We start from the raw sequence: 12,749 nt of genomic DNA, 5'->3' as shown, positions 1-12,749 counted from the left end.
CTCATTTTTCTTAGGGGGTGACACCACCCTAACGCTTCAAAAGAGCCGATATTTTCGTTGTTTTCTTCAAGTTTTAACTACGGTAGAATATTTTACATCGAAGCGATATTACGAAATTCGAACATTCAGCGACAGGAAGGCAAAGTTTCGAGAATCGTACTTTACCAGAGAGAGAGAGAGAGAGAGAGAGAAGTTATCTTAGAACTTCTTTTATCTTCGCAGTTCTCGGAACTGGATCTTTTAACCTGGCCGTCGCGTTATCTCTCCGATTTACTTCAAATTGTGCAGAGATATTTAGCACAGAGTATCGTACAATGTAGCTATTTGTTGATAACGATATAGGCACTTAAAGTTGATTTTTTGGGATGAAAGCAGCCGTTTCTTCTTCGAACAAAAATTGTCGGGAACCAAAAAACCAGACAAGCTTCGGTAAAATTGAATTCGTTATTCAATTAATTATTATTCCTGTACCGTCACGGAATCACGATGGTCGCATCGAGAAAATTTCTTTTACAACTAATTAAACAATGCGGTGCGCAATGATCCACGCAGCCGATCCATATTTTAATCAGAGAGCCAGAAAGGTATCGGTAAAAATTAATACATTATTCGAGATATCCGCGCGTTCCATTACAAAAATATATGATTAATTAGAGAATGCGGCGTACAATGATCCACCGAACGAATTCATTATCGTAACGAAACAGCAGACAAGATCGTTTTCAATGGAACGCACAGCATCCCCCAGCAATGGACGAATTGCAGACTCGTTATCGACACGTTAATTCGTAGAAACACCGGTAACGTTTAATGAGAACAATCGACCACCGTAAGGAGAGTAGCATCGTAACGCCTTTGATCATTTTAATACGCGATCGAGAGAGCCACGCGATCATCTGGGTCACGTATTGGTTTCACGCCTTTCGTGTGACACACGGCCGACATAATTAATTGTTTATCAATCTCGGCGCCGCCGAGAGAGGAGCCTGTCTGTCGTCTCTTTCGGCTCGTTTCAGCTGGTAATTAAAGCTCGAACGCGATAACGAACCACGATGAATCCTCCAATTTGCACAGAGAACGCGATCTTCGCTTTCGAGATACAGTAATTTCTCCCCAGAAATGCCAAATTTCGGGTTGCTGCGAATTTCCTATTCGTAATAAATTATAATAACTTGTCATAAATTGGTGGAATTTGCCTGGCAGGAAATGAGACAGCACAGCGATGTATCTTCGAAAAATTGACCTACTTTCGTCGGGATCGAAATTAGTTCGTCGAGGACACAATAGATCAGCTTAGCAATCGATTATCGTTGACAAAGGATCGAGGAGACGACCCAGTAAGCTGGAACCGAAGAATCGCCGAAAGTTGTCGAAGTATGTAGGCGGTATGCGCCATAGTAATCGCAGTCTGGCACGTGTTCGCGAACGCGACAAGGTCTCGTAAACGTGCGCAGCTTTTCTTCATGACTAACCAGATACAGGTCAGACAACGAGCTTTGTACTTTTATGGTATTACTTGAAAACCGGTAGACATTCCCGTCAAGGCATCTACTGTTTTTGTACCGAGCCTTGTGACTATAATTAACTGCAGAAGAATCCGACGGTGTCCATCGTTACTTTTTCCCCGTTCGCGTTCTCGCTCCCTTCGATCGTTATTAAGAAAAACAGAATTCGCGCGTAATTCAATCGATTCTGTATTGTCTTAGGTGTGCTGGAAAACGAAATAATCGTTCTCCTTTTCTGGTAGAAAGGCGTAGTAAAACGCGGCGTGTAACGCAGACACGGTATTCAGGTCCGAGATTCCTCGAGTATAATTGGTTATCCTAATGTTTGCTCATCTCCGAGTATCAACGTGCCTCGTTCTCGCCGGTCTCGGCGAGGGGAGCAATTACGGGGGTAGGAGATAATTATCCGCAGCTTATGACAACCTACTGGAATAGCATACAGCCGTGGTACATCCGTTTCATGCGACGGTAGCCAGTGGTTGAAGCGAGAAACGCGGGCTGCGAGATGGCCATTTAAACCCTCCCTCGCAACTTTCCGAGCAATTTATCCGTAGAAAGATTTGATCGCGGCCGGATCCTAATCTCTTCGAGTTTATTCGAGAACTCCCGCAATGTCGCGCTGTAACTTCTTAACGTTAACCGGTGATACAATGTGCGGATCGTCGAATATTACCGTCACGTATCGTCGAGTACCTTCGAACTTTGTAATTCCGTGCGTTCGCAGCTGGATCAATTGAAATCTGGATAATTCATTGTTACGTTCTAACTGATATTTAAACGAAAACTTAGCGAAGTATCATATTTTTATATTTCTGCGTTAATTCTTCTACTTTGTTTCTAAAAGATGCGATAAACGAATCTTTATTCCCAGCATTTTGCGCATTCGAACGCAATAGCGGCCGCAGCGTAATTACTGCAGGCGCCAGCAACCCTTTTTCGCCAATGAGCTCGGTCCAATCCATTGAAAGCGTCGCCGTCGAAGTTATTCTTTCTGATTGTTTGAACAGTATGTTCTTTTATCAGGCTAGACAGTGCTTCGCGATAATTGTGCCTTAATTAATTGTGCCAATAATAACCTTGGCACAACCCTCTCTCCTAACCAGTTTAGAGTTCAGTTGTTTGCTAGTCAACATAGTTCTTGCTAGTCAGAATAGGAGAAAAATGGTCTTACATTTTTTTAACGAAGGGTTGTCGTTTTTCCTCGGTTGGACGATATTCTTATTGAATTATATACATTTTGTCAAAACAAAGAGATTCATTTCGACGCATTTTAATCTGTATTGAAAATATTCCAATTTTTCTCATGCTGCCAATACATACACGCACAATTTACTAGCCTGCAAATATTTTTCTCGAACGGGAAAAAAAATTCTAGTCCCGACGGTCGAGCTCTCTCACCCTCTTTTCGATTGCAACGAGAGTTACGCCTCACCCTGTACAACCAGAAACGACACGAGGGGTAGTTTCTCCGGCACGATTAACTTCCACCGTGAGGAGGGAGTGGGGGTTTGGCAGCGTCGTGGTGGCAGCGTCGAGCGTGCACCATGAGTTTTCGAACGGCAGCGGAAGGAGAAGGTTCTTCTTGTGCCTTTCACTGTCGCGAGTGCCAGGAACGTCGCTTTGTTATCGAATCCTCTCCTCTCGATTCTCTTAATCGCGACACGAGTGTGGTTTCCCATTGTTGGCGCGTGAAAACTGTTCCGAGGCAAACATTTTTGGAATACTGTTCGGCCAGCGGCGCAGAATCCTTCGAGCAGGTGTCTGAGAGGTACTCGATTTCGTCTAAATGAATTTCGTTAACCCCTTGAACTCGGGTGTCCCCTTCCGGGGGAGGCAAGGCTGCTATTATTCTATTATTTATATTATATGATACTTTCGAAATTAACGATTTTTCTTTCATAAAGCCTGTGTCCATGCATAGCTTTCAGCGAATTTGATTGAAGAAATCATGTTGTATTTATATGCATTTCTGTATGCATTTCCATGCAGCTTCTCTCACATTTGGAGCCAGAGTGTAAACATTTTTATCGAACCGCCTACGTTCTGACAATTAATTTCAATGCTTGCGGAAAAATGCAAAATGCAATTTCTTTTAGAATCACGAATGAAAATGCGAATTTGCATAAAGATCCGCAGTCTATCGATTGCATACGTATGAGCTGCAAAGTGGTCGCAGCCGGGAAGAAAGAAATAGCAAAAATGTCGCAGAACACAGATTTGAAACAGTTCGAATAGCTTTTCCCAAAGCGTTGCTTCAACGGCGAGCTAATTTTCGCCACAAATTGGCGTTCTAGCAGCCTGAAAACGTGTCACGGATCATAGACAACGCGGAATAAAGGGCTGCGGACATTAATGGGGCAACAAACGAAAACGGGTTCGCGGAACCGTCTTCGCTGAACTTGCCTGCCACTTTCTGATATTTAGAACGAGGTTAATGCGAGCGGCGGCATCGTAAATTTGTCGAATATCGTTCGTATATATATATTATTATTTTTATGAGTTATTATCTATATATTTATACATATATTTATTATTATTATTTATTTACATATTTATCTAACATATAAACAATCTATACTCGTTGTTTGTAACCAAAAACTATTTCCATCATTTATAATGGTTATTGGTGAACAAGAACATTTTAACCGTAATGATGTTTCATTCGTTTCTCTCGTGTTCGGCATTGAGAAACGTTCGAAATCCATGGGTGTCCTACCTTTTTGTCGCGGGGGTGTGGGTACGCCAGAGGCTTATTTATACGATGGTCTTTGAGGGAACAAATGCAGGAGACACGGTTATTTGTGACGGAGTTTGTCGACCGCATTAATAAATTCCACGTAATACGACAAAGGGGGCAACCGCTGTCGCGGTTGTATTTTTGGAACACGGTTTTGGCATTAAGCGTCTGTAAAACGGTGTCTTCGGCGGTGTGTAGACCCTTCTCCGGTCGCGCACTTCGCATAGATGACCTGGTCAAGCTTAGGCGTTCGGGGAACCTCGGCGATTTTAGGGGCGTGATGCGTTGTCAGCCGGCCAAGAGCCGCCCCGATGAGATATGTATTTTGCCATCGGACACAACCTGTTAACATCAATTCTGAGCCGACTTTGCCCAGGTAAATATTTGTCACCCTCAACCTCGCCATTGGTCGCCTCGGTCATCCCCTAAGTCGCATTATTTCGGGGTCCCCTCCAAATTATGTACTTCTGACCTGGCTGAAAATATTTAACAAAAAAAATATATATAAGATATAATAATAAAGAAACTATTTATTTCGATTAAGCATTTCAGATTCTTATAAGCAAAATGTATATTTTAATTAATAAGTATTTCAACTTGCATTTCATTTAATACAGAAATAAATTGCTGTTCCAAACGAAGAATATGTAACACGGTCGAGAGAAATAGTATTTTCAAATATTTTGTAGCTGTTCAAATATTTTTAGTCTAATCTACATACGATGCATGCGGTAGCTGGAAACTAATTGAGAGGCTGTGCTCTCGAGAACAGCAGATTATTCAGATTGGGTTCCTTGCACTCGGATTTGACACGAATCCATAAAAATGCAGTCTAAAAGCATGCTATGCAGACGTCCGATTTTTACTTCGAAATCGAATTGAATTCGATGGGGCAACTATAGGGCAATTTAATTTAGAATTACGTATACTAGTTATATTATACTAGTGTAACGTAGGTCGGTTAGAGAACCATTTCCACGGATCAATTTAATAAACGCCGTATCACGGTGTTCCTTCCACAGCGGACGATAATTTGTTATACACGGTGGACTGCGGTTGCATGTTTTTTCTTATGAAATCTGGCAAAAAGATTCGCCCGCGTGATTGCGACAATGTGTAATAAAGGTGATTAGTAATTGCACGCGATTACGTAAGGTTTGCATAATCCCGTTAGAAACACTGGAATGGTTTCCCAGTAAGAATCTGATTATTGTGCTCCTCTATCGAGGCGTCATCAACCGCGCTATCAAGGCTCGCGGAAAACCGATGATTTCATTTAGGGATGAAGACGCGTCCGAATAAACATAATAAAATGTCGCGATTAAATTTTGATCTTTCACGGAGATCCGCAAGAATCTGTGCATCTGTGTCACAGCTTGCAGTTCGCCGTTCTAAGAATCAATGGGGAAACACGAAGGAATACGAAAGTGCGAGAGATATAATGTTACATCGGGGAGGCTCTCGGGACGAGATTCTTTATGGTCTAGTTTCTCGAGTCGTCACCATGGAAAGGGGTCGAAATCCTCTCCGGGCTTTTTTTTCGAGGGACGCATTCAGCCAAAGTTTCTACCTGTTTCTCGTTGAAATCCAGACTGGTTCCAGTCATGGACCACGAAGCGAGACAGACGCGCTCTGGCAGACCCGCTACGCCTCTTCATTCCGCGATATTATTTTCTACGAAGTGTCCGCTACTCGTACAAAATTCGCCCAGGACGTGCAATTTTCGCATTAAACGCGAACTACTCGTTTGTCACGGTTAGGTTCAACAACGCGGGAACTTGTTCCTTTAATTGCGACACACCTGTCGCGACGTCCTCTTAATTGCTAAACCGACGATCTTTGCACCCACTCGTCTCGAATGCGTCCTTTTTTCGTTCGTCAACGTTTTTAAATTGTCTGCCACATTTGCATACACAGAGCGTCCCAAAATTATACGAGCGAGAAATCATGGGTTTCTGAGATAATTTGAAGCAACTTTTTCCTTTACAAAAATTTTCTCCGAGGCATCGTTCACGAGTTATCAACAAAAAACCTTGACGCCCCGCCCTCGCGACTATTGCCGCTGCATCATGTGGTCAGCGCGACGCGGCATTGGTCGCAAGGGCGGAGCGTCAGCCGTGCTCGCTTCTCAGTGGTCACTGTTTTTCGTTAATAACTCGTAAACGAAGCCTCGTAGAACATTTTCGCAAAGGAAAAAGTTGCTTCAAATGACCCGAGGAGCCTGCTTGTACAATAAATTCGGGGCATCCTGTACAGTAGGTCGTTACATTCGTTATTGAAGAAGCGTCAATTGAGGAAGATTTACTGTCCGTTGTTCGAGTGTTAATTTCATCGAGGACTTGGCGCGACCGCGAGGAAAGGCGATATACATTATGCTAGGGCGTGGAAAAAAGGGAATGAGCGGATAGGAAAATGTTGGCCAAAAAGATGGCGACCGATGTGTATCGACTACGGTTACCATGCCTCGGAGCACGCACAAACAAACCGGTCGACGACGGTGGAGTGCAACTTTAGGGTTCCCTCTTCTGGTTCGCGTGCACGCTTTTCACGTGGTGTGCAAGTGCCGGCGGGGGTGGAACGGGTTGGGAGGGGGACGGGGACCGCTGCATTTCCTCCCCCGTCGACAAAGGCTCTTTTAAGCACGAACGAGTGCTGCACTTAGCCGCACAGAAGCGTGCACCCGCGGGAACAGAAGTCTTGCGATTTCGAGCGACACCGTGATTCTGAGTTTCTTGACAGCGAGAGACAGAGAAAACAGGAGACAGAGAGCGAGAGAGAGAGAGAGAGAAGCAGAGAGGGTGTGCGCCGCCACGCTGTCACACCGGTTTTCGAGTGGTTTATTGTTGCGAATCCGAAACGAGCCGCCGATTGTTCGCGACACGCGCCCGACACGGTGAAAAAAACGCTCGCTGCTTTGTCAATGTTTTATTCGGTTGCTTTTTAAACGGTCACGGCGGGTCACCGGCGAAAATAGAAAAATGTTGCTGCATCGCTATCGATTTTCTCGTCGCAGGTAACAAAGTGGACAATATTTGCTTTTTCCGTTCTAGCGTCGGCGAACTTGACGCTTTTGTCGAGCTTGCGATTGACAGCTAAAATATGTTGTAATACGGATCACGGGCATATACACGGATGCTTGTCCTCTTAACCGTTTCGGCCATTCACTTTGCATCTATACAAATTATTGTTTTACACTTTCACCACCATTACCATATTTTTTTTACCACGTACTCGCTGTTAGTGTACTTGTTTCGTTACGATTTATTTCGTTTTACATCGTAATTTTGTTTTATTTCACTTTCCATTATTGTTAATTCTGTTATCGCTGTTTGAATATCGATAACCTCTTTTTCAACTACATTTGTACTGACCTCCGCGAAAATTGAGGCTCCAGAATGGCTGGATGATATAATATTCATGCTCGTCTTCCAATATTGCACGCTAATGCATCCGGCGAGAGGTCACAAAGCTTTTTTAATTTAAAATACATTACCGTGTAATGAGCAGGAATTGTAGATTGCTCGTTGGCGCAAGTCGATCATGTTTTCATTAGATTATCGTACTTGGGAAGCCTCCTGCGGGAGAAATTCAGTTTGCTACTCGGCCTTCCAAGAGAATAACGTAGAAGAACTTGAAAGCTCCACATGGAAATTTGCGATCTAATTATCAAAATATTTTACAGAATTTTAGCTGAATCTGAAAAATGCCTGTGCAATAAAAAGCATTGAAAAACATTGAAACGAAGAAAAGACTGCCCGTTTGAATGTAGCCTGAACGAGAGTTTGACTTTTCGTTTCCCCGTTGCAGAATTCGAATCGGATGGCTGTTCGTGTAAAAGCTGGGCCCAAGGGCGCGGTGAAGGCGACAGAGCACAGCAATGACGCTTCCGGTCTCGAACTACCAGGAACTTCTTATTCAAGTTCGCGAGCTGACCCATGAAACGATTCGTCTGCAGAGACAATTGTCCTCCGATTTGTTCGACAATGTCGACCCGCCGGACGTGAATCACAACTTCTGCCTCGGCCAGAAGAACTATGAGAAAGGTGAGTGCGATCGATCGTAGTTTATCGAAATGTCGCGTTTCTTCCATCCATGTCCCGCGTATCGATTCGAACGAAAACGATAGAATACAAAGTGCTTTTATCAATTAAAAAAACGTTCTTTCGATCCACGATGAGAAAGAATATACCTTTCCATCTTAAAAAAAGAGGAATTTAATTTTGAAATTTCGATGCCAAAAGAAACGAATAACGCGTCGTCACCTCGACTGCCATTAAAACTCTGTAATTTTTCTATTTAACAATTTTTAATCAGAAGCATAATTTAAAAGCTATTGCATTTGCTATCGCATATTTTAAAAGCTATGCAAATCGTATAATTAGCCCTGGATTCCCATAAAGTTACGTAGAGACAGGAACAGTTAACAATTACTCGCGTTATCTCTGCCCGAATAATAAATAAAGACGTTTGCTCACGGTAATATATTTCCGCGGTAAATACGCGCGATGGAGATGCATAATGCACGTCTTTACTGTCCCGTGAACGCGACATTACTGCAGGTGCATTGAACTTGAGATAAGCGTTAACGCTGTATACCGCTAGCTTGTCAGTGGAACACGTAAAAGTAGGAAAAAGAATTCATTCCAGGCGAAATTCAGGCGACTCTCGGGCGACTTGAACGCAATGCACCGTTCAACGATCGTGTGCAGCTCGTTCGGATCTTTCGGACACCGGTAACAATTGAACCGGTCGGTCTTAAATACAAGGCCAGCGTTTAATTGTTGCTTATTAAGCTTGATCTACATAGCCACGGCAGAAAAATGTAACTGTACCTTTTAATTTCGGTGCGAGCACGCTCGGAAATGTTGATTAGAAAGGAAACATCGCTCCCGGCAAGACAAAACCGGTACAGTAATAATGTCTCCCTAACCGACGCTCAGATTGTAATTATAAAAACGGGCTACAAGGCTCGAATAATCGTATCTCCTGTTCCCAAAGTGTCCATTTTCCTGGACAATCCGAGCGTCAATTAGAGAGACATTACACTGTACACGGAAACGGAGACCAGTGGAATCGGGATAACCGACTCGACGATAGGTTATAAAATAAGTATAAAATAACAAGTCTTTCCCGGCACTTCTAAATAGGTCGTGAAGCCATATAGGAATAAATCGGCTAACGTTCAAAGATAAAATAGAAAAGCCCCCCAAAAAAGCACGAAAAAAAGTCTAAAACTCCCGCGTAAACCTAACATACGATAATTCCAGGGTATCCCTGAAACGGTTAGTTCAACAGAAAATCGTCGCCTGTAACCAAAGCCGGCTAAACCCGCGTCCAGCTCAAAATTCGACCGAATTTCCGCGTAGCCAAGGGATTCTCTCGTCGCGACGCGTCTCTGCTTCCGCGTGCGTTTGACGAGATCGTTTCCCAATTCTCGCAGAGTTCGCCGGTATTATCAGCGTGAGACGGATGGGAAAAGCGGCTCGAAGCCCCCGTGTGTGCTATCTCTGGCAAGTGGTGTCTGCTAGATCCAAGCCGGGACTGCAGTTGGACCGTTGCCACGCGATGGATCCGAAGCGCTAGATCCAAAGCACTCGCGTCGTCGCCCGGGAACGAGAAAAACCCGCTCGCTCTTGCCGGGATATCCGACACTGGCAAAAGTAAAAGCTAGACGACACCTGGGACGGGGACTTCTTTTGCCGCCGCGAATCTTTTTGCGTCCGTTGTCCCGGTTTCCTTTGTTTTTTACCGCGGCACCGAGCCGCAGACGTCGCCGCTGCGGACGCTGGCTGATTTAGGACCCGCCGCACGAAACGTTAGGTCGTATCCACGTGAAATTAAACGCTGGCCCGGGAATAAGACACTTTTGCGGCAAGATTCTGCGAACGCTTTCACCACCGCCCCTAAAAAACTTGCAAAAGTTTCATGAAATTGAAGTATTTTTGGCCGATTAAATTGAAATTGCAGAGCAATGTTATTTCATCGATGTTATATCGATTACTTTTCCAATATTCTGTTGTGATTCTTAATAAAATTGAAATATTATAATAGATTATTTTTAAGAGTTCAATTTTTAGTAATTCTGTCACCCACGTATGGGTGACACTGCGGTCATAGCGTTAATGGTGCAATTATGATACACTCTTTTAATAGTACAATTATGATATATATACTCTACTAATAGCATAGATACGATAAATGTTGTTAATAATACAATTATTTGCGTCACGACAATTCCTGCGCCTTAATGCAGAAAATTCTCCCTAACTTTCAGCTTGCGAGCGAAAATGTACGATTTGGAAATAGGAGATACGATTATTCGAATGAATAAAATAATAATGAACCGCGCGAGGCTCGTATCGTATCTCCTCTCGCTAAACAGTCCATTTTCGTTGACCAGCCGAAGGAAAATCGGGGAGAATTCCCCGTGGACCGGATCTAGGAAGTCGAGAGAGACCGGTCGAAGTCGCTAATTGCGAGCGGCGAAAACGTCGAATCAACGTCGCCGTCCCCTAATCGCGATCAGCCTTTATAATCCCGGACCGATTCCGCGGCGGCCGCTAATGCCACACTTTTCCGATTTACATAACGATGTTCAAACGGTTGCATAATTGGCTTATATGTCGTGGTTGGTAGGTACGCGAGCGAAACAGTTGCGTGTCGCAGTGCCGCTGTCACATAGTCGAAGCCACGAAATCGGGGAAAAAGAGCGTGTCGCGGTGCGGTGCGGTCGGTGTGTGTTCGCCGTGTCCTGTTTGTCGGCTGGCCGAGAACGTTCCGGGTATATTTAGGCAACCGTGAACGGTGCTAGGAAGGAAACATCGGCTTTTGTGAACGGCGGCCGCGACAAATCTCGGACGCGCCGAAAGAGGATGAGCGGTCGCCGCGAGACGGAACGGGCTCGCGGTCGTTTGCGAGGCTTGTCGACGGAGGTTATCGCATTTTCCTGGGAAACACGAGAGATGTGAAAAAAGGAGGAGCGCGTGTGTATCGCGTGCGACACGCACTCGGACATGAGCGTAACTTCACTGCTGGATTATATAAGTGAGCGTTGCACTTTATGCGCGGGTTATTAAAGGGCTGCGGAAATTGGTTAGGCGAAACGAACGGCTAGCTCTCTCGCTGTCGGATCGATTCGATACGGTTATCGCGCCTATGTATCTGCAAATTGCTCGATCCTGTTGCGCGAAACTTAATTAGATTTCATGCGTTCTCACCCGAATCTTACGAATCTACGGTCAACCCTTTGGGGCACAGCGTTTCAGGAAGTAAAATGGACCCGTGTTGCGCAGAAGTTTTATCGGGTTCTAAATTAAACGAAATTGGTACATTTTTATCAACGAAGGAATCGCATAATATGAAAACATAAAGTAATCATAATAATTCAATTTGTTGTCATAAGATGGGATTTAAATAGTTGGGTACAGATTTATCTGAGAAAATTCTTGCGTTTGACAGTAGATTTTTTGTGTGGGAAATCATTTATCTCAGCGATATAATAAACATAGCACGTAATTATCGGTGCGATCGGCTGTGCGTGCGCGCGATGCGTTTGCATTCCGGTAAGAAAGGGGTTCAATTGCCCGGCATTGTCGAAGACGGATATCGCGAAAGCCGATCGATCGTAATTGTTCTATTTAAAGAACGCTTCGTGTATCGTTTCGTCTGGCGTTGCAGCTCCATTCAATTACAGGAACGCGTGAATGCACTGCATATTTATACGGTTTCGTCACCGATGAGGCCGCGCGCGAAGATCCCAACGAGTTTAACATACAATGCGGCCCCGGCCGTTGTCTAGAAAAGGCTGTGCGATATCGACGCATATCGATGCAGGAAATCGGTCGTCGATTTCGAAAACGAACGCTTCGATGCTCGATCTTGCTTGCCACGCGACGGAAACGGATTCGTTCGAGCTTTTTTTTCACCGTCGACGCTCGAATCCGATGCGCGTCGACGTTTTTCTACGGGCAAATAGTCTCAAATATTCCACTTTCAACTTTTCCGTAGACCCGAATCTTATCTAAAACTGGCTCGCATTAATTCATCGCGCGCTTTCCGTCGAGATAACAGTTCCTGGGAGACTCGCGAGCCTTATCTCGCCTTTTAAAGTTCCAAGATTAATTTCGTTTCACCGAATCGCGTTTCGTTAAATATTGCCCGGCTTGTTCTGCGATAATTATCCTTAAATTTCTATTAATTATTTGAAATTCGATTTCCTATATATATACGATCAATATCCATGATATATCCATGATCGATATTCTTCGTGAAAGAGTTTTCGCGAATCCGCTGTCAGAGGTTGTTTCGAAGCGTCTCCTTTTTTCGAGCGGACCCCGGGCACTCGCTGTTAGGCTGTTCTCTGTCATAAACGCATGGCCGGCAGGCAGCTGCACCCTGTTTCGTCGATGCTCGTTACTCGCGTCACGACCGGCTGCGTTTTTCTGCTGCTCGTCTTTCGGCGGTTTACCTGTTTCCTCTCTTTTAATCCCGCTGCCCTCGCTCCGGGG

At 44.4% G+C, this 12,749-nt stretch overlaps 1 protein-coding gene across 4 annotated transcripts in view; it reads left to right on the top strand.

Annotated features, from left to right (window-relative positions):
* The window catches only part of LOC117224212 (uncharacterized), a 53,808-nt gene that overhangs the window by 7,176 nt on the left and 33,883 nt on the right, over positions 1-12,749 (top strand). For 2 of the 4 annotated variants that reach the window (XM_033476987.2, XM_033476984.2), the window contains exon 2: positions 8,050-8,285. In XM_033476987.2, coding sequence (XP_033332878.2) covers positions 8,120-8,285 — 166 coding nt within the window. In that variant the 5' untranslated portion in view covers positions 8,050-8,119. Of the gene's footprint in view, positions 1-3,058; positions 3,274-8,049; positions 8,286-10,931; positions 11,287-12,749 lie in introns of those variants that run through there. The other 2 variants (XM_033476985.2, XM_033476990.2) reach the window with 2 other exon arrangements.

The sequence above is a fragment of the Megalopta genalis genome, chromosome 13 (genome assembly GCF_051020955.1).
Source record: "Megalopta genalis isolate 19385.01 chromosome 13, iyMegGena1_principal, whole genome shotgun sequence".
Taxonomy (NCBI): domain Eukaryota; kingdom Metazoa; phylum Arthropoda; class Insecta; order Hymenoptera; family Halictidae; genus Megalopta; species Megalopta genalis.
Note: the sequence above shows the minus strand (reverse complement) of the source record. Positions and strands in the feature narration are given on the sequence as shown.